This window comes from Clinocottus analis, unplaced genomic scaffold (genome assembly GCF_023055335.1).
Source record: "Clinocottus analis isolate CAN_PGR_092001 unplaced genomic scaffold, fCliAna1.0.p SCAF_2, whole genome shotgun sequence".
Lineage (NCBI taxonomy): Eukaryota > Metazoa > Chordata > Actinopteri > Perciformes > Cottidae > Clinocottus > Clinocottus analis.
In genome coordinates, this window is record NW_027175931.1 from 20,844,787 (window position 1) to 20,866,762 (window position 21,976).

General features: G+C 41.3%; 1 protein-coding gene across 1 annotated transcript in view; it reads left to right on the plus strand.

Annotated features, from left to right (window-relative positions):
- b3glcta (beta 3-glucosyltransferase a) overlaps positions 1-21,976 on the plus strand; it is a 55,084-nt gene that overhangs the window by 28,776 nt on the left and 4,332 nt on the right. The window contains exons 4-11 of the mRNA XM_068585797.1: positions 1,985-2,094; positions 8,644-8,720; positions 9,431-9,542; positions 11,076-11,212; positions 11,343-11,406; positions 12,387-12,518; positions 14,746-14,815; positions 16,729-16,842. Coding sequence (XP_068441898.1) covers positions 1,985-2,094; positions 8,644-8,720; positions 9,431-9,542; positions 11,076-11,212; positions 11,343-11,406; positions 12,387-12,518; positions 14,746-14,815; positions 16,729-16,842 — 816 coding nt within the window. The remainder of the gene's footprint in view (positions 1-1,984; positions 2,095-8,643; positions 8,721-9,430; positions 9,543-11,075; positions 11,213-11,342; positions 11,407-12,386; positions 12,519-14,745; positions 14,816-16,728; positions 16,843-21,976) is intronic.

Sequence of the window (21,976 nt, forward strand, 5' to 3'; positions counted from 1 at the left end):
TGCACTGGCTGACCTGAGTGTCCAGAGGGTGCATGAAGGTGATTCTCACCTGGGGAGAAGGACACAGGAATGATGGAGCTGAAGGAAGGCATTGTAACAGGATTTTTTCCTTTTCTGCCCGTTGTTTGATGATTAATCGAAACCCATTAGTGTGGAGACGAGCCCAGTGAATTCAGTCTTAATTAGTTTCTTTTCTCTTTTTTGTACCCCCTGATTCTGCTTCCCTTTGACATAGGGGATACACATTATCTGCACAATGAGGGATTGGCAACCTGCTTATCTGATTTTGCTGTTAGTCTTATGCAGCTGCCATTATTGCTGAACTGTGCAGTATCAGGAGGCTGCTACCACACCTGGGGCTTTAAAACGCCCCGCTTTTATGTGAAACCAGATGCACACACACGTATGTGTACACACACACACACAGACACACATGCATGCGTAGTCAGTCATTTAGCTAACTCAGCAGAAGGACATTTAGAGGTGCTGCAGTGGTATTCACTCCCTAAGCTTTGCTCTCGATGGGGGTTAGATCTGTTGGGAGATGGACATGCTGAGATTTAGCAAGTAAATCCCCCCCCCACCCTCCCACCCCCGGCTCCAGGATCAATGGGATCTTTGTTATGAGCCTAGCAAAGGAGCGACACACCCACCACCACTTAATTAAAACGATCGGACACAGATACTGTACCCTTGACACAGCGTCTACGCCGACCCCGCTGCTAATATCTGAACCCGTGGAATAGGTTCAAGTAGTGTAATCGAGGAGGAGGCAATCCATCTAATCCTGCCATTATCAGCCCTCGGCCCTCCCCTTTTCCCATGTATTGCTTTTGCACTGTAACACTGGGAAGATTATAGACCTGTCAGCAGTGGCTGTTACTTATTTATGTTTTGGAACACAAAAATCCAACTTGTCAGCTAATTTTGCAGAGCTTCATGGGGAAAAAAAAAAGTCCATCTGGTAATCGTAATCATAATTCATGACATGGTACCCCCTTAATGACTATATTCTGTACAAATACTTAAGCTTGCTAATTAAAATGTCTAAAGCAGGGCAGAATTATTTGGAACAAAGCTTGTTATGTTTGTCGGGAAAAAAAATCCTGGCGCATCTCATTACCGGGAAGTTTCCGAGCTGCCTGTCACGGCGGGAAAAGAAACTGACATCTCGTCTGCTTTTCTTCGTACCTCTATAAGCTCCGACCTCTCGGCTTTAAATTCTTGAGAAGCTTTTTTTTGTTGTCGCGGTCATTCCATCCAGGTGCTGCAGACTTTATGTGACGGACAGCTTACAAGGTGTCTGAGTTGTCGAATGTGATTGTACTGAGCCAAAGACTAAATCACATGATTTTATTTCTCCATCCACCCTTTCCAACCACCCCGGTGCTTTGGTCTAGTTTTGATTGTTCTGGTCGAGAGAGCCTCTAGGTTTATAAGAACGTGTTTGTGCAGCCAATGTCATTCTTCACTGAGCTTTGTCACTGGTACGTCTCTTCCAATGGATTTCACATAAAGAGGAACCGCAGCCAACCGCAGCGAGCTGGTGTCTTAACATGTTGCCAGCGACGAAGTAGCTTGTATTAGCAGCTTTTTAAACCGACACCGTTGAGCTCGTGGCTCCCTGTTAACCTCGACCTTAACATGCGGTAACAATGCCGGCTGTGACTGTCGGCGCAGCTGTGCCGCTCGGCCAGAAGTGGACAGCTGGGCTCTGTCAACCTTTTGGGCGTTACTGCACCTCCGAGGAAGACTCTTCTGACTAATCTATTTTTAAGAAAAACAGACTGGGCTGTGACATTTATGAACTTTCTCCCCAAGCCAATTAAGCTCTTGGTGCGCTGGTTATTATCAGCAGGCCAATAAAGGAGATGAGCAAAAACCACCTCAGTTATTTAGCTTTTAACTTGCACTCATAAGGTTATCGATTGCCATGATCTTTTTTTCACAGCGTGTCACATGTCCGTGCTTTGTGTTCCTCCAGACCTGCGGGAGATAGTGTTCGTCATCCAGAGTCAAAGCAACTCCTTCCATGTGAGGCAGGCAGAAAGGCGGAGAGCAGACTTACTGAAGCAGGCACATAGTCTGGCAGAGGTAAGATTCAAGATACCTTCCACTCATGCTTGCTGGTGTTGTAAACCTGGTTATGTTTGAGGGAGCTTAGTGTCACTACTGTTATTACTATTCTAATGATCATCTCATAATGCATGTCATATGGCTTGACTATTTTGTTATCTGTGATTTTGAGCTGTACACATACAATTGAAATAATTCAACTTATCTTATAAAAAATATCTTGGACAAATAAAAAAAAAATCTAATAGTTTTGGATAGATGGAGAGAAGATACTGATGCTCATCTTGTCTTATGTTTTATTTTTGACTTGTCTTTGAGACAAAAGGTGTGATGACACTAAATGTTAATACAAAATATATTTACATGTTCTCTGTTTTTTGTTGAGTTAAACATTAGCTTTGTCTCTAAACCTTGGACACACTGGGACATGAGAGAAAAGTCAACACATGCGCTTAACCATTTGCTGTCGTCCTGGTTATATATGAGGGAGCTGACTGGATTTAACTTCATTGCTTTCTGATTTGATTACCTGGTATTCAGCCTGTTGGCTGTGTTGCATTTAAACTTTGTGTGGGCTTCAAAGATTGAGAGGAAAACATGGGCTCTGGAATCTCCTGTGGATACCGACAAGAGTATGACAGCTTTGCACTTCAGCTTTATGAAGCTGCTACAGAGCAGCCCTGCCTCTTACCAGACGTCGGCATGGATTAATCTCTGCTGATGTATTCTGGTATCGACTCCAACGCTGCGCTGCAGAGTTTCTCTAATGGTCTGGTCAACAAGTTGCCAGACGACGTCCACAGGTTGTAATCTTGTGGTTTGAAAACTTTAACCCCAAATGCTGTTGGACTCGGAGCATTGATGATTTCCATGATCATAGAGGTCTTCATTAATAGCGTAACTGGAACACCTGGTGTTTCATACGGCATGTTCGACCGAGTGTTTGGTCGAAGAGAAAGCCTCAGGTATCCGGGACACAGTGTCGCCGTATGTGAAGCGCCACAAAATGCACATGAACAAGGAGCGAGTGTTACAGATGGAAATACAGAGACTGGAAATGCAGCCGAGCAACCATCTCAACGACATCAGAAACTACCTGCTCCGTGACGGACGGATGACGAGCCGTGGGTTCAAGATCTGGGTTAACGGAGCCGCCTTCCACGTCCAGATGCTGATCCATGAGGCTCGAGTGAACACTCACACTGGCATCAGCGCAACGGACTATGTTCCCACTATCCACGGTGCCATCACAGCATATTTACGGGACCTGAATAACTTGCTGGAGGAATACAAGAAGCATGTGTGCTGTAGAAAACGGGAATGTAGAGAATTGTGGAACAATTGGAAAATGTTTTCTTCCGCTAGAGTACTGTCATCCTTCTTGTTTCATAGAGCCTTTTATGAATCATGTTTTCTCCAAAAATGATCCATTCCCAGGTATAAAGAGTCAAAACCGAGCTGTTCACACAAGAGATGCTAACAGGAAGCTAACACAAGAGATGCTAACACAAGAGGAAGAATGACGATCATCACCAGCAGCAAAAGTGGCGTCTGAATATGAGCTGTTGTTGTTGCAAGCTGTAGCATTTCATTGATTGGAGATTAAATTGGGAGAAAGTAAATATATCATTTCACTTCATACATACATTCATTTAGGACCCTATGCTGATAATAATACATGTTGAATGATAGATATTATTCATGATATATCACTTTTCTCTGGTAGGTACATTTTTAATGAGAAGTGATGAACATCCAAAGGCTTGTTTTCATTTGAATGAATATTGTAATTGCTGGTTAGAATTCAAATATTCCGCAAAAGCTGCAGGAAAACAAACCTATATTTTCTCTCGGGACGTGAGCTCAGTATTTCGTGCAATTTGTGAAATGTCAGGAAAACGCATCAGCATCATGTCAGAGGAAGACACAGAGCACATTTACAGGACAAAATGCCAATTTAATTCTGTTCATTAAATGTCTTCAGAGCCAAATGAAATGGGGTGAAATACACGAGTCATATTTCGTTTGGTTAAGTAGTGAATGCAGCATCACTAATGACAATGTTACAGTAAATTAGAGGAAGGAGGAGCTCGCCGTGTTTGCTGTAGCAAGAGACTAATTTAGATCTCCTATTTGGGTTTATTCTTCTGTGCTCTTGCATTTGATGTTGTTGTTGTTGTCTCAGTCTCCACTACTGCTGGATGTCACACACCTTTCATCTTCACTACTGCCTGACTGTACCAAACTGAAAAATATATATAAATAATCACATCGAGTCATTATTTCTCTGTTTAATGTTTGTGGTTTATTATTATTCCACGCCATAGAAATATCATGCTCCTTTTGTCTGAAACAGCACTGGAATCCTTTACTTCACCACGAACAATACAAAGTGAAAAATACATTTATTATTTGAATTTTTTTAAGGGAATTTTCTTCACAATTTGAAAATATGGTTTCATGTTTCCCGTAATGACTAGTGGCATCAGTCTGTGCCGGTGTATGGTATTTATCATGAACAGATTCAGTTACACTAACGGACATCAAAGTTTAGGAGAAGAGACAGACTGTATGAATACCACATCGGGTTGTGTTTGCATTTAGGATCTCAGAGATGTCTGGAGCTTTAGTTTCTGTTGCATGCAATTACACAAACTAAGTCCAGGGAGAATTTTAATCAGCCACTTCTCAAAGAGGCAGGAAAAGGCTTGACAGCTTTTCAAAGAGATATACACAAAGATTTGTGATCGGAATTAGTCGGAATGAAAATACCTTTCGCCTCAGGTGGGCACACTGGAGATGCACTCAGACATGTACCTCCATCACGGTCTTTGCAAAAATATTATTATTACTATTTATTTTTCTTATCAGAGAAAATGTTTTTTAAAAAAAAAAGTGATTTCAATAGGAGGAAGGTCTTTATAGAAGATAATTAAATGGAATTGAAATGACACAGAACGTAAAAATATTGGCTTAAAAAAAGCCAAATGGAATACCAAGTTGAAAAGAGCAAATACAAAAGAGGGATGGAAGGATGGACACACCAAACGTGGGCTTGCTCCTTTGACCATGACCCAACTGAACACAACACTTTACCATAAAGTCTTTTATATATTCCTGTATATTTAAAACCGACAGCAAAGTAGCTTTAAAACACTAAAATGAGTAAATATCAGCCCCCATGAAAACAAAATTATGGCATATACTGTCATGCAAAATGCAGCAAAAATGTAAAGCAAAAGCAAAAAGCTTGAGTCACATTAGAGTATACACCGTAGATCAAATGTAAACTCTCCAATTCGCCATCTACCACTTTACTCCCACGTTGGAGACACACACGCACACATACACACAACAGTCTTAGTTGGTGGGATACTGCAGGAAAAAGGTCAAAGCAATAATACAAGAGATTAGCTTAGTTTGTAGCTGTTGAACGTGTTGGATGTGCAGTATCGTGTGGTGCATTGCCATTTAATGCAAAACCATTGCCTTGTAAATATCTTAAAATCAGAAAGACAGTGGAGTCTTTAGAGAACTGAAATAACCTTTGATTTCTAGTTAAAACTCTTGTCATTTAGTCACATTTTGACTTTCTTTTCTGTAGGTCACTGAAATAAAAGAAGCTGCTCTTTGGTGAAAAGCATTATAATTACAAAAAACTCTTATTTAAAGCATCATAAATGATTCGAGGCTGACTTACTTCACTGAATCTCTGCAATTTCTGGCCGATATCAATATAAGTTGAAGATTTATGACCTGATAACTGCACCGCCGAGACAGGAAACACATGTACTATCTGTTTTTCTATCTCCAAGCTGTTTTCATCCTCCTCTGACTGTGGAAGGTTTTGTGATATCCACAGATTTACACAGACAGGAACTTGTGTATTCTATGTGGATGTGCTTCTCCCATTTTCCTCCATTTTGACAGTGTGTCTTCTGGGAGGAATTCACATTACATTTGTACAGTGTTTGTGTCGTTTAGTCGATGTTCACGTCCGCATCGTACGACAGAATGAGATTAAACTCAGAGACCTTGTACACAAGTCCACAAGATTTCTCAAGCATCCCCTATTATCTGCATCTACGGTGCCACTGGGATGAAAATATTTTCATATGCATCCCTGTTCTTCAGTCCCTCGTTGACATTGTCGATGTCATTTTTGACTGCGTTCCATCACTGAAGGGCTTTTGACAGGTGGGTATCTCCAGTCTGCCCTCCAGCCCTTCCTATGGATGAAAGCATAGCTCCCTCTCCCTCCATTACAACCAGGCCTCAGTGACCCCTATCTTCTCCCAAGTCACCAAGCAATCAGTGTTCTATTCGGTGCGAGCATGTCCACATGCGGCCCGGTTCTTATCTGTTGAGGAGTCTGCGGCGTGCACACAGTTACCACCAAAGTGTCCGTTTCTTCTTATTGAACGCTCCCTTTCTAACAGGAATGTCAGTTGTTCTCTGACGCAAAAGCTTTGTTTTTTTGATCGCCTTATTAGTTGCATAATGACCTTTTTGCTCTTGTTGTACAACTGCGATGACGTGAACGTCAAGGAGAGAGAAGTTTAATAAAAGCAGGTAGGCGGCGTCATGCCACAAGCTTTCGTCAAAAGCTCATCGTCGATGAGAGCTAACAGGCTAACGGGGTTTAATAAGGTAAACAGTGTCAGACCCAGACCCTGAACAAACAGACTGCCGTTAGACAGAATGGCTCACAGGAGAATTTTCCCCCTGACTTCATGCCCGATGAGTGGACCGCGCAGGAATGAACCACGGGGTTTTACGCTCTGCTGCTTTGTATTCCTCACAGAGTGAAACATGGGGTCTCTCAGACACTACTCGCACACCTTCTACTCGCCGTCTTCATCGCAGAAAATTTGTCTGAAACCGATTGCTCTTACGTGGACATGATTGTGTGCACTGTCCACATCCTGAAAAATCCTCTGCTTATTTCCATTAATATCTTCTTTCTTATGTCTTACAGCTTATTGCTTCATGTCAGGGCAAGCAGGAGCTACCCAGAAGGCAGAGTGGGTTTTAAGGGACAGTGCCACTTTGTTATAGCTTTATTTTCTGAAGAAAAAAAAGATTATAAATATTTTACATTTTCTCATTGTCAAACACTCACATGGAAGGATCCAAACATTTAAGAAAAACCAAAGTCAGACTACACAATATGAACCCAATAAAGCCTGATTGGTCAGATGCTGGGAATGACAGTTAGGTAAATGTGTGATTTATGCTATTTGGCTACATAAATAAATCTAAAAATGGACTTTAGTGGAAATGAGTGTCTGGTGCAACCATTGCTCATCTTACTTTGTGTGGTGTGTCACAGTGTATCCCAACAAAAAGACTGATCAGCTTCATCATTGTGTTCTGGGACATCGGCCTGGAGGCAAAGCAGGAACAATTATGCTACTGATGGTACTCTGAGCTAACTTCATACCATGTGCTACTTTTAAAATCAGACTTTTCAAAATACGGTAGCAAGGGTTATTCTTAATCTCCGCATGAGAACTGACCTTATCCTGTCTCACGTTAAGAGGTTTGGGTGGTCAAATGTTCAGGAAAAGAGTCTCTGAGATAAGACACATTGGATGTCCCTGACACTTTAAAGTATTTCCTACATGTGAGGGAAGTTCACAGCTATTCCACGAAAGGCAGTTCCTTATCTAGTGTGTGTTGTGCCGACTGGAAAGGGGGGGGAAAAAAAGATAGCGCCTTCTATCACTGGCAATGGACAATGAATAATTGCAGGTTCACTGTCATTCATGAAAGGATGTTTATATATGTAAACATGTATCGTTGTTGCTGCCAAGTGGAATAGTTAAGTAGTTTCCTGGCACCTTCCCATTGATTTAATGTAGGATTGCAAGATGGCCAGATTCATGATAATGAAGGAAAATGTCAGTGCATTAGCGACAACAATGAAGAGCTGTGGCACGTCAGACTTTGGCAACGCAATCAGTGCTTGGAGTGGTTGTTGGTTTTGGTCTTTTCATGGGATTTTGTGGATGACTTGCAACTGTGCAGTTTTACACAATGCATTACACAATAATGTGTGAGGTCAAGCAGTGCAGATTGTTCAAATTGCATTACCATGCCGTGATAATGTAACATTAACAAAAATAACGGCATGACATGATGTTCACCGAGATTAAACGACAGCTGAATTAAGTTTTAACGGTCGAGTTTCTGCGAATGGACTTTCATTTCTTACAGACAGGATTATAAGACGTGTATATATAATTGCGCCGAGTGGGAGAAAAATATATTTTTACAAATGTGAAACAATTCAGGCTGGAATGCAACATCGTTGGCTTTGATGAGGAGTTTAATTGTGTGATTTGCATTAAATGGGATTAAACAAAGACTCATTTTTAAGGAAGAGACGGAAGGTCAATGCCAAAGCTGAAATCTTGACCATGCCTGTCTAAAGACATCCTGAACACCAGAGCACCCTCGGGTCCTTTGTTTGAGAAAAAGCTGCTTTAACTGTCATAAGGCTTTGTGTAGCTGTTGCCCAGTTAACAAACACAACTATCTCTGTTTTTGTGGTTTTTCTTTCAGAAACCACCAGTGGTTTTGCTTTCTCACAGTTTATCAGATGACGAAGGACATTGGAGTATCCTTCCTCTGCTGCCTTCGTAAGTATCCCTGAATGTTCGGGAGTCAATAAGCATGCCAATAACCAAAGATTTTAGGGTTCCCAATGAGGACAAAATGTCAGATACGTTGTGTCTTAGATTTTGGAGGTTAGATTGTGGTTTTGAGGAGCGTTTGCTCGCCACTTTGGGAGGCTGCGACTTGCCGAGAACCTATTACCGACACAATAACTGTGATAGATTGCCTCACATTATAATAAACGCCTTCGTAATGTGTCTACAACTGCAACAATAAGCTTCTCGCTGAAGCAATCTAGTGCTTTGAACAGCATGATAATGACATTAGTTACAGTCGTCTACATGCTTGCGCCTGCTTAAAAACCCTGAAAACCCCGATACGTCCTCAATAATTTGTTTTGTGGGAGATGTAGAATAACATCCGGATCTGTTTTCTTCCTCCATCATGAAGATTTAGGACATATATCACCAGAAGCACCACAAATAATTACAGAGCAGCCCTCGCTGAAAGAAGTCTGTGTGCTTTTGAAGTTTTTTTGTCTTTCTGCCCTCGAGGGAGAGCTGTGTGGCTGCCTTGATCTGACTGGGTCAGGAGCCTCAGTTAGATAGCTCCTTAGACTGGACTGAAATAACAAAAACTGCTTTGTGTAGATTTTGCCTGTGCAAGGCAACGTTGCATATATTCTGGTTTTATTATTTAACTCTTTTGATATTTTTGTTGTTGTTTTTTTCAGCCTGTCGCACTCCTTCGGAAAAAACTCCTCATGGATCGTATTTCTCGAGGAGGAAACGCATGTGAAGATGACTAAGCTGGTTCAAGTCCTCGCAAAATTTAACAAGGAGGAAGTAAGTATACAATATTCTCTCTAAAACTCCAGCTCTCTCTGCCTGTCTTTGCAGCTCCGTCTCTCTGTTTCTCCAAATTCATCGGCGAGACCAACGCCCCTCACTCCGAGCGCCGGCTCAGTTGATCATCGGCACAATTAAGAGATACAGAATCAGTTTGGCTCCAGCTTCGCTGCAGCTGCTGAGCGGCGCTGAGCTCTGCCATCTCGCATCGTGACATGTCAGACACGCCGCTCTGTTCTCTACTGTAGTCCTGATCTAAACTCTGTCTCTCCGCTTATCGAATCATTAGTCTTGCATATGTGGGTCAGTGGTTCAAGTCCTATATACGTACATAGAGTCAGAGAATCTTGCTTTGCGGTTGTAACTAAACCAAACTAAGCAAAATAGGGTTCTGCATCAATAAATTGTCAGGTTTATGAATCTTTTAAATAATCTAAATAACGGCCACATTTTAATGTTGTTTTTTTGTGCTATTTGTTCTTGTTGACGAGCTTTCACAACACAAGTGTGAGTAGACTTTTAAGTGAAACAGGGCCAACAGTGATGAAGATTAGGCTTTGATCTAAAGCCTACTGGAAAAAACAAAGTTTTTATCAGCAAAATGCACACGTTTGCTTTGATCAGTTTCAGGACAATTCTACACAACAATGAATGGAAACTTCTGTTATTCCCATCTTGGACTATTAACATCCTGCACGTTGTATGACTTGAAAGTCCGAGGTGGAAGTAGATAGACTTCAGGGGGTGGCTGGGAAAGTACACACAGAGTGAGCTGTAATAGCAAAAGCGGATGCAAGAATCCAACAGGAACAAAAACGGAGAGGTGTGAAGACAGGCGTGGAGACGACAAAGACAGGAAGTAAAACCAAACACAAGAGCCGAGGAACTTCGAATTAAACTTGGAAATAAACAAAACAAAACCAGAGACGGTGACAAACACAGTAAAGGTCGATGGGTTCTGTGATGCTCTCGTACTCGAGGAGCAGAGGGAGGCGGACAGCCTCTGTTGATGTGATCAAAGCTGAGTTTATTGTCAAAGGACAAGAGCATTCATTATTGTGTGACTATCTGCAACCTTATCCTGAGGAGACGGAGACGACGGATGCGTTTTATGATTTGATTAATTCTCTCTCAGGTGTGACAGGTCAGTGTGGTCAGCCTGTGTTTGGATACGCAATACAAAAACACTTCTCAGCCTCCCAGCACTTTTAAAGCCCACGAAATCTCTTACAATTTGTATTTTCACAAAATTTTGCACTTATTCCTTAAGATATTTTTTACTCGATGTGATTAGAGCATCTCTGGCTACAATACCTGGGATCTCTTGATCTTTTTCCGATCACAAAACCTCGTTATTTTCACAGCGAGTGACAAATTTAGGAAAGCGGTTACAAATAGCAGCGTGAAAACTCCCAAATGAGGCCAGATGCGTGATATGTCAACGGTAAAAAAAAACATGTAACATCTCAAAGTAAAGAGAAGTAACCTGCTCTCGTACTAACATCCTGCGCCGTACTTCTCCATTACCAGGAGTGGTTTCTGGGTAAGCCTCTCCACGACGAGGAGTCGACCATCATTCATCATTACGCTTTTGCAGAGAACCCCACCATCTTTAAATATCCAGACTTTACTGCCGCTTGGGCCGTAAGCACCACTCTGGTTGTGCGGTGAGTAAGTGCAGTAAATGTCTTTGTGTCTGTAAAATTGGTTCTTCTTCTTCGTTTGAGAGGTTTGTATTGTGTATATGTATCTATTTGCTGCGTGTTCCAACTAAAATTCGGTGATTTGTTATTTTAGGCTTGCAGACAAAGTGAGAGATGAGCCGCTTAAATCTGACTTCACCATTGACCTGAAACATGAGGTAGGAGAACATAATGTACAAGTCACACTGTTACCTCCAGACCTGTTGTTGGAAAGTGATGATCAAGCGGCCTTTTTCTCACACTCAAGCCAGCGCAGACCGACTGTAATCTATTTGCACGAAAAGAGCGAGGCATGAAATCCATCTAACCTTGAAGTGAAATCGTATTACTTCGGAGAATTGTCACGGTGCAGCATTGAGGTTCTTATTTTTATCTCTGAAATGCAGTCAGGGAGGCATCTATGGGGATTTCGTTGAGTAAACACAGCATCAGACTTATCAGGCTCAGTCTGGAAAAGGTGGTTTGGTTAGAGATGGCATGATTCAATTATATTATGGCACTGTATATTCTGTAAAAAGAATCTGGACGCAATGGGACATTTTTTTAAATGGATTCAATGTATGTTACTTTTGTCATTAAGTTATATTTTTGCAGATTATTGGGCCTTGAAGCGCCAAAATGCAAGTCAACAACACGCACATGTGACATCATGCAAGTAGAAATAAAGATCACTTGTGTGCTTAAGTACAGACAAATATTACATGAATCCTGAATGTCAATCCAGTTCACTGTCAGTAGCGTAGCTCCAGGCTGTCAATCAGCAAAACATCACAGTTTCCAGTTTCCCGTAGCTTATTCTTTCAGACAGTTGCCAATATTCAGGCAGCAGTGATAGTACTGTCCTCATTCCATATTCTTTTACTGTAACGTCTGGATCTTCCCCTGCAGAATAGTTTAACTAAATCCTAGATTTTACTTTGGTCTAATGCTCTCTATCTTAACTTCTCCCTCCCCGGCATCCCCTAATGTATTTCGTTAGGCATCTTAAATATTCCAATTGCTGCGAGAGAAAATGTTGTATTTACAGGAAAAGAAGACCAAACAACATGAAGCTGATTATGCTTAGAACAAAGCATCGATGTCCCAAAAATTGCGCGTCTTGTCTTCGGGTCAAATATCAATCTGTGTGTGATTACAGGTTGCCTTGTACATCTGGGACAACGGGAACGGTCCTCCTCTCACTGCTGTCCCCGAGCTGTGCACTGAGCCGGAGGACTCCCCTCAGACCCGCCGCTGCGCCACCACTCTGAGCACCGAGCCCCCTCTGTGTGTGAGTACTGCATTTGCTCTGTGTGCAGATCAATTAGATTGTCCGGGATTCCCAGGAGACGGTCAGGGGACCGGATGAAGCGACATGAAAGCAGAGGGCGCTTCGCCGCGAGAGGCCGGTTGATGTACGATATTCGGGCATGCTCACGGCCGCATCGGAGCAGCGCCAATATTTCACCGCGCAGTACGGCCTCGGACAAGATTGCCTTTGTCCACCCTTCAGCAGATCATCGGGCATTAACCCCAAGGAGAGCTTTTTGATCTGCTCGCATGCTGAATTTGATTTAGTCATCCAAGGGAGAAACACTCCCTCAGCATCGTCCCATAATATACACTATATCTGAGTCTTTTTTTTTTAAATGTATTTTTGATATTCATCTCAATGTGTTCAAGTTAATCCATCTCCGACACTGACTTGGTATCAACTAATACTCACGTCAGAAGTAGTTGTAACAGGTTTTTGGTTAATCATCTTCTGTTAGATTTATTCTTTCATCAAATGCAAATTCATGTTGCCCACAGCTGGTGAAGAGCGGCTTTCCTTTATCCTCTTTATCCCTTTTGTTAGTCCTCTTACACGTACGCTCATCACAACTCTTTTACACGAGCACATATTTTGTGTTGAATTTAAAATAAAGCACAAGTGTATAATATAACCATTTGGTGATTTAAACATGAGGCAAAATGATGGGGTCACAAAGTGAGTACGGGCAGTGCTCTCAGTGAAGGACTAATTCACTCTACTTGAATCAGATTGTCGGTCCATTTGCATTTATTGTAAAAAAAAAGAAGAAAGAAACCACTGTGACAGTGTATTATTGCGGCATGCTTTGCCACATTACACTCGATATAATGTCAGAGTTATGTGTTCTCTAGCTGTGAGCCGATTATACGGGTCAGCCATCCGTTAGCCGGCAGTTGTCGACCCCACAAGCACCCGCGAACGATCAATAATGTTGAGAAGAACAGATGCGTGCAAGGATCTTTTTCTCGACTGCAGCTTTGTTGAGAATGGTTGAGAGGAGTGAACTTTGGGATGCCTGAACTACAGGAGAAAGTTTCCCAATTCCGAGTTTTCCTCCCTCCGCTCTTACCAGAAAAGAAATCCAATCTGATCTTTTCACTTGTGATTCAAATCACATTCTGCGTGTGCATATGTGGTTGCCTGATGCATATTTGTCGCTGTCTGAATTGTCAGACTTATAGAAAAGCATTTTTACCTCCTGATGGAAATCACTATCCTCATAAAACTGCATTAATTTGACCGGCAAGAGGACAAAGACTTGAGCAGCCAGCAGAGAACTGTGAAGGTTAAAGGTTCACTAAGTATGCAGGGAGAAGTTTTCATTCAGACCGAACAAGAGGGGGACGTGTCCTAATCGGCCAGTGTTCAAAACACTTGCAAGACAAATTGCCAAGAAGGGACCGCAGCGGCACTTGGCTGCAGTGTCAACAAAGAGTCAAGAGCCTCAAGAGGCAGATTCAAGGAGGCGAAGGAGGACAATCAACAAAGCTGCCGCGGCAGCAAAACGTGCGCTTTATATTTCAGGCAATAAAGTTATAGTGCTGGTGCTGCTCTCTCTGCAATTCAGCACAGAGGCACACATTTCTATCAGACTTGAGTCCTTTTGTAAAATGAGGACAAACAGACAAAAAGAAGAGCCTGTTTACAGGGCACACGCTCCTCTTATGCTTGAATGAGAGTCTGTCTGAGGGTCCTGGAGGAGAGGCTGGAGGCTCTGTATGATCAACAATGGGTAGAATCTTAAATATGTTGCTCACTTTACCTGTTGCGAGTCTTTTTTATTCCCGAGGCTTTTACATTTTGCAAAAGTAAACCTAATTCAGCATAAAGTCCAGCAATTTTTTACCCACGCTGCCGTGTTACCAGCTGCCTGATGTCTGTAGTTTGTGCCAGATGACCTCAGACCATTTACAGAAATATCCAATTCTAATTTTACTTTGAAGATAACAACTCCCACAGATCACTGAGACACTTAATATCGCCTGAAAAACTCAGTTTTTTGGCTCAGCTGCACACAAAGTAAAACAGAATCTCTTTTAGTTATATATATATATATATATATATATATATATATATATATATATATATATATATATATATATATATATATATATATATATATATATATACACACACACACACACATACAATGCATGTTCATGGGAGCATTTGTATTTGATTCATGTCCCTGTTTTCTTCCAAGGGGGAGCCTGTAAGTGCAGAAGATATATTTGTTGCTGTGAAAACGTGTAGGAAGTTTCACAGTGAAAGAGGTAAGTCACACTCCACTCTCACCGAATCCGCCAAAGACGCCTCTCAAAAGGCTTTTGTCTTGTTGTTTGCTCGTATTGGATTTGCTTTAGCTTTTGACATGTGTGACTATATGAGAGCTTTAGCTTATCATCACAATAACGTCTTTCATTTAATTTTTTTTAACTGTTCTGTCTGAATGGATTCAATAATATTGAAGCTTTAACAAATAATTTGCAGTGCTTATTTGCATGCCCCCGACCCGACAATCCTGCAGATATTGAGAAATCACTTACTGATGTTAATCCGGTTATTTGCACGCTCTGCTTGATATTACGCAATCAGTGAATCAGCTTCTCTTTTGACCTGATAAAAATGTAGTCGGTTCAGTCAATTTTTGAAATGGCAGATTAATTTAAGAAGGATCAGACAAATTGTACACTTCACTCAAAGAGTGTCACTCAAAAGTAATTGCATTAATTACTGTAATTACCATCCCCTATGGCAAGCTGCCATTATCTGTTTCAAATGTAGTCAAGCTGAAATTAATATTAGATTTATGTATCAAAGGTTAGCTTAGATCAAGAAGCAAAAGACATGAAGGAGCCTCGTTTTTCATTTGCAGTGTCACCAAGTATGTCTTCTTCTTTATCTGTAGGGATTATACACAGCAGTGCAAAAACAATGATGTGGACATAAAAATGTGCTGTCATCCATTTTGAAATTAGAAAGGTCTGTTCAGAGTTCTGCTGGGTCGCATTGAACCGAAAACAAACCGCACATAACACACTTTTCCAAATATTTGCTTGAACACCAACAAAAAGGACAGAACTGTAATTCCCTTCTACAAATGCAACATTAAATACAAGAAAATATAAATTGCATGCAATGCAAACGTCCTCTGTATAAAACTGAAGAGTGCTGTGCCTCTGCTACATTACATGCAGGTTGTGACATGCATGTTGAATAGTATAGTATCATATAGTTTTGTACTCTATGGCTCATTTGTACTGAAATAGTTGCGTGTCAGTTGTTAAGTTGGGAGATGTGTGGGTTGGCAGCCTGTTTTAATGTCTGCTTTCAAACTGATCCCTAGCATCTATTGATTGTCTGGCGCTATAGTACGACAGGCAGCCAACATCTGACCTGCATTATGTACTTTAGTATATACGTGGCAATATAAAATCACATTGAGATATTTAGAGTGCAATTGTCTTTTCTTCATGAGTTGAGGTCAGAGCATAAGAGAAAGAGAAGGTCAGACCAACTTTTTGTTCTTCTTTCTTTTATTCCTTCAGTGTTCGATCCACCACTCTGATTTACTTTTGTTGATTTATGAGAGTTGAACACAGCCTTGAGCTGCTGCTGTGAATCTCTGGGTGTTCTGTGCTTCTCAGCCCGCATACACTCTCGCCTCAACAACCCAGAAACTCATTATGAAAACCTCCAGATCTCATCAGTCAGGTCCCAATCAAATCTACTGGAAAACTGTACGGGGAATAAAACTGCTGCAACTACAGAGAGGGCCTTCTTTACAAAGGTTCTGTGATTTTAACCACTGATAGCACTAATGGAACATTGAGTGGCAATGATTTAAATGTATTAAACTTGAATTCCTCAAATGACAAAAGTTGTGTACACTCCACACTCTATCTGTGTCATAGACAGAATCCCAAGGTCTGTTATTGTACCGTAGTTATATTGATCATTCAACACAGTTAGTGGATTAAATACGCACAATATGCTTTACATATTTTCCTCTTTTATTAATATTTTCTTTACAGTTCAGTTGATTTAGTGCATCAATTGTATTTAATAGAATAAAGAATAGGACAGAAACATCAGAAAAGCGTCGTATAGCTGTGAATATAATCACAGAGGTCTGCTGGTTGTGAAACTTGGTGAACACTCTTAATTTTTCTCCCCTTTGCTTTAGTTCCAGTGATAAAGAAGACTTGGGAAAAGGACGCCTTCTTTTTAGAGTACTACAGTGACTATGCTGATCCTTCAATACCAACCGTTAATTTAGGAGTCCCAAATACTGAGAGAGGTAAGTGCTTCCTTTGCAAGGTTATTTATTACGCAGCTTTGATGAATACTCTGTACTTACTTAAAAAATGTCATGCTATGGTTTGTTATTTCTTTATAGATTTTTTTACCACTGCTGTGAATAACAGATCGTTATTATGGATAGTTATCGTGTATCTCTGTACACAGCGAGTGGAATATCTTTTGAAAGGGGACACCAATAAAATAATCTTGTCAAACCAATATTGAACCTTTTATTTAAGGTTTTTGTCACTCGTGTTTAATTTATGGAGCTAAGATCTTTTTGAACTTTAGAGCGCCTTCTTTTATGATGCTCAGAGTTGATAAATGGGTCTGTGCCTTCAGTTTGTTCTCGCGTGTGAGGAGCTTCACTTTGACTGAGAGCGATAAACTGTGCATTAACTCACCAGGAGCCCGCATGGCACAGACGGCAGGATGGTCAATATAATGAAATGTTTGCTTCAGATATGTGTTTGTCTAAGAGCCGGTGATAGTCTGTCATTTATGGGACATTTGTGGCTCAGGAGTGGGTCGCCCTCGTATCACAAGATTGACGGGTCGATCCGCGGCTCCTCCAGCCGGCGTGTCAAAGTGTCTTTGGGCAAGATACTGAACCTGAAATTGCACCCGAAGGCTGTGACATCGGCGTGTGAGTGAGCGTGAATGGCAGCCTCTGCCGTGTGTGTGTGTGTGTGTGTGTCATGTAGTGTAAAGCACTTTGTGTTCAGAAGAATAGAAAGTCACTCTATAAACACTCATCACTTTAATTCTCAATTGATTATTGAACGTACATTTTTTTAAACACACCTTTTCAAGTGTTTCAAAAGAATATATTTTTAATTTTTGAAACTTTATTTATCTAAAGTAACCAATGAGCCATAATGTCAAACTATTCCTTCAAATCCACTCAACCTCATTATAAATATCATGTAATATCATATAACAGGATCAAGAGTTTAAGGAAATATGTTTAAAGTTGAAAACAACAGCTTTAATATTTATATTTCATGGAATGGTGCAGACCAAAAAGAAAATGCATATGTATCGGAACAAGCAAATACAAAGCATGAATATCATACAGCAATGCAAGCAAAGCTCACAGGTGGTTCTTGATGTACGTGCATGAGGTATGGCTTACTGGGAGAACCTGGAACAGAGAAAGGAAAAAAATGCATTCCCCAGCTGGGAGAGCCTGGTGAATCCTTCAGCTTCTCCTGAGGGAAATGCTAGACCCTAGAAATCCATAATAAATAATAAACAGAAACAAGTATGAGAACATCAACCGCTCAAAGCGATCCAGGGAGGCTTGTAAAGGCGGCGGTAGATCTCTGCGTCTCCTCTGGTTGCCTGTGCCAGAGGCCTTTTCGGCCATTTTACAGCATCTTAGACTCACCTTAATGAGATGATGCATAGTCTGCAGCCATTTTCAGCCCACTGGTGGGGGTCTGGTGCAGTCTCCGGCCTCCCTTTAGTTTCTGTCTGCAGGCAGCTCAGATATTTAACGAAGACCTCTTTGCTGATGCAAACTACTCGCTGCAACATGCGGACTGCTCTGTTGCAGATCTGAGCCTTGTCAAGAATAAGAGTCAACCTTTTTATTGTAGAAGCTCCTCTGTTATCTGTCCAGCAACCTCTCGTACTGGAGGGCCGCCTCATCTCATTGTGGACAGTGGCAGGTCTCAGCTGGTTTCTTGCTCTATAACAAATCTACCACCTGCTCCTTCGCCTTCCCGACTCTGAACTACAGATAGTTACTGCACCAATTGTCAGTGCGCTTTGATTTCAGGCTTACTACGGGATCATCGCAAAAGTAATCACATTGGTTTTTGAAATCAAATGTTCATGGGAAATATCCACGTGGGCAAATCGGATTCCAGAGCGCTTGATCAGATTTCTGAAGATGATCCTCAGCCCAGCTACTCAAATTCGATTTCAAACTAATTTCTACCCTTTACATCCTTTACACCTTGATGTCATATTTAGAACGATGTCATCCAGCCACAAGACAGCAGTGGGGATCATCAATGATGGAGGAGTTTCACTCTGCGACTCCATATTGTTGTTCTGTGAAAAACAAGACAATCTGTCTTTTGTGTCCCCTCCGTGTCCGCTGGTAAAATGCCACCAAGAAATGCTCATGTGTCAGTTGCTGCCCTTGCGGATACGTCTCGTAAAATAGTCATAACTGCAGGAAATCTCGAGGCGCAACTGGTGTAAAGTTGGAGGTGACGGGACAATCCTAGAGGCCACCACGGTGCCTCTGTTCTGATATTAATGCATCCCAATGTCATCACTAAGCCATCTACAAACAATTGCCATGTGTAACTGTTTGTAGTCAGGCCAAGTTTAACTGATTTGGGGAAGCAAACCCTGAGAAACGATTAAACATGATATCACACAGCGAAAGATTGCTTCGGGTTCACTGTTCATACTGTGCAGGGATAGACTTTATCGAGCCTCATGTTTTAAATATGTAACGAACTGCTTTCGTGTTGACCTTTTCCTATTTATCTCATTAATTGGTGCATTATATTGACTTCCTGATTGCATGGGATTGTCCTCAGATTACTGTACAGTTTTGCAGCGCTGTTCAAATACACTGCTTTCAATTAGGGATGCAAGTAACAGTTATTTTCATGATTAATAAGTTGCTGACTATTTGGGATAGATTAAACATTTACATGCTTTAATCTTCAAAAACATATTTTATACATTCGTCTGTCTGAAACGCTTCATTTTAACGCCTGTCTGTTGAAGTCCCCTTCCAAAAAAAAGCGCTCAGTCTGCTCTGATTGGCTTGTGATAAAAATAGGGTGCGCCTTTACAAAGCTACGTTCTAATGAGCCCGCATGCGACATTGGAAGTGGAGCCGCATCACGTTGGCTTGGTGAATCACAGGTTTTCTGATCCTTTGCAGCCCACAAAGTAGCTGACTGGGTTGTCTTGTTTCACAGTTTGCGGGTTGGTAGTCACTTCTGATACCCATATGTATGTGCACAAGCACTGAAAAAGGGTATTTTTCACTATTTGTCCCCTTTTAAGTTTACTCTGATTTGAATTATACATAATCAAATAATCAAATCTTCATATTTGACAAAGTAGAATGAGCTATTGTTTTGTATTTTTGCTTGAACTATTAATCAATTGTCTGACTCATAGTAGGACCTCTAGTGGGTAAATAAACTGGGAACCTATTCTGATCTGTTCAATGGTTGTCTACTCTTTCCCATTAAGCAAAGCAACATTAACATTCCAGATTTGTTATTAATGTTGGTCGAGATTTTATGCCCCCATATTACAGATACTGGGGTGAGGGCATGAGGTGATGTGAGCTCCCATTCACAGTTTGCTTACTCCCAAGCTGGGAGTCATGACAAATCAAAAAATAAAATAACCAAATGTAAGATGTCTGGCTTCTCAAACCTGCTCATTTGCATAACTCGACACGTTGCCGAGCCCACAGCACCAAGAGCTGCTGGCGGGGTTTGATGTCTCGCACCATAGAAAGCCACAACTCTGCTCATCTCAACCAAAGAACTATGTTGCTACCTTTCGCATAATTTTGCCTTCCACTGCATGCCAGGAGTTTTACTTTTCGTGAGGCAACAATTGAGTGTTGGAAGCTTGGCATCAATCCACAGTCCATCATCAAGGCAAGGGGATTTTCTTTAGTTTGGTACGCAGCCAGACACTGAAGCTACTTTGCTTAGTAACGCCGTACTGTCAGTCAAACAAAGCACTCATGATGCCTTTTTCTATCCTGGAGTACGGACAGGATGATAGACAGGAATTCGACTTCGGCGTTTAGAGAAAAGGTTTAAAGTTTTAAAGATGAATGACCTTTCATTTAACACCATGTCAACAGAAAATCCAGTTTGTATTCTACCACCTCTTTGAAAACATATATGCAGTGGAGCTGTCACATAGGGGTGAGGTAAAGCCGCGAGCCACTCTGGTAATCAGATAAGCATAGTCTAAAATGATGCATGGCTGAGGTCAAATGAAAAATAAGCAGTTTATCTCTTCCACAGTGCCAAATACCCAAATGATACCCATCGGTTATCAGACGAGAAGTGAGATAAAAGTCAGGACATACATAATTAGTTCCTTTTTACCCCCCCCCCCCCCCCCTTCTGCCTCACACCCTCCCTCCCCTCCCCCCCTTTCTGTTCCTGCATGACCTCAAGCTTTATGGTAAGTTGTTGCTTGGAGTTATATAGTTATCTTATATTTCTTCACTTTCAGCGTTTTGACTATATCACTAATGTAGGCTTGTAAAATAAAGTCTGTCTGTGCATTTTGTAGAGAATGGTCAGACCTTAGCTAATATTTAGTCAGAGACACATATACAGCTATAACACATGAAACATCAAAAGAAAACTGATCTAAAGTCTATTTCATCCAAATACATTCTCTGGGTTGCCTCCAGTAAAAAGCTTATACCCCATTCAAAACGGTCTGGGTAATGGCGCTGCCATCTTTGGTCACAAAGAAATACAAAGTCTGGTAAAAACACAAAGCCTGACAGTATACTTTATATATCTTGAAAGTGGAAAAATAGTCAACAGTCCGAAGTTGCAAGTTGTTTGATTTAGTCAAGACAGACGAAGTGAGGGTGACGCAAGACCTTGAAATGGGAAAATGGCACAGGAATTTAATCAAGTAAATACCCAGATATTCATGGTCAAGTGTATCTTTCTTACCTACAAAGGGAGGAGACCGTGATGGGTCACTTCGCAGGAGCTTTATGCCAAACAAACGTAGCAGCATCTTGAGCGTCGCTCACTAACCTCCAACTAGAAATAAAATTACCAGGCTTGTGTAAAGATCTGCCTCTAAAAGTAATTTTTTTGTATTTTATTCCTGTCAGCAGTTCAAGGTGTCCTTACCTATTCTATATTCAGATACTCTGAGGGGAAAAACACAGTGGGTGCCTTATAAATACAACAGTACGGTCTCAGTATTCTGTGTGATGCTTCCCACCAGGGATTTCCATGTCTCAGCCCTGATGGTGTGCAGATATTGGGATTCTGATGAGGAAATCTCTTTTGGGTTTCTTGTGTGTGTGTTGTGTACTACTCCATCACTGTTTTGGGGGGTTGGCGGAACATTTTGTTCCATCTGCCACTCATGTC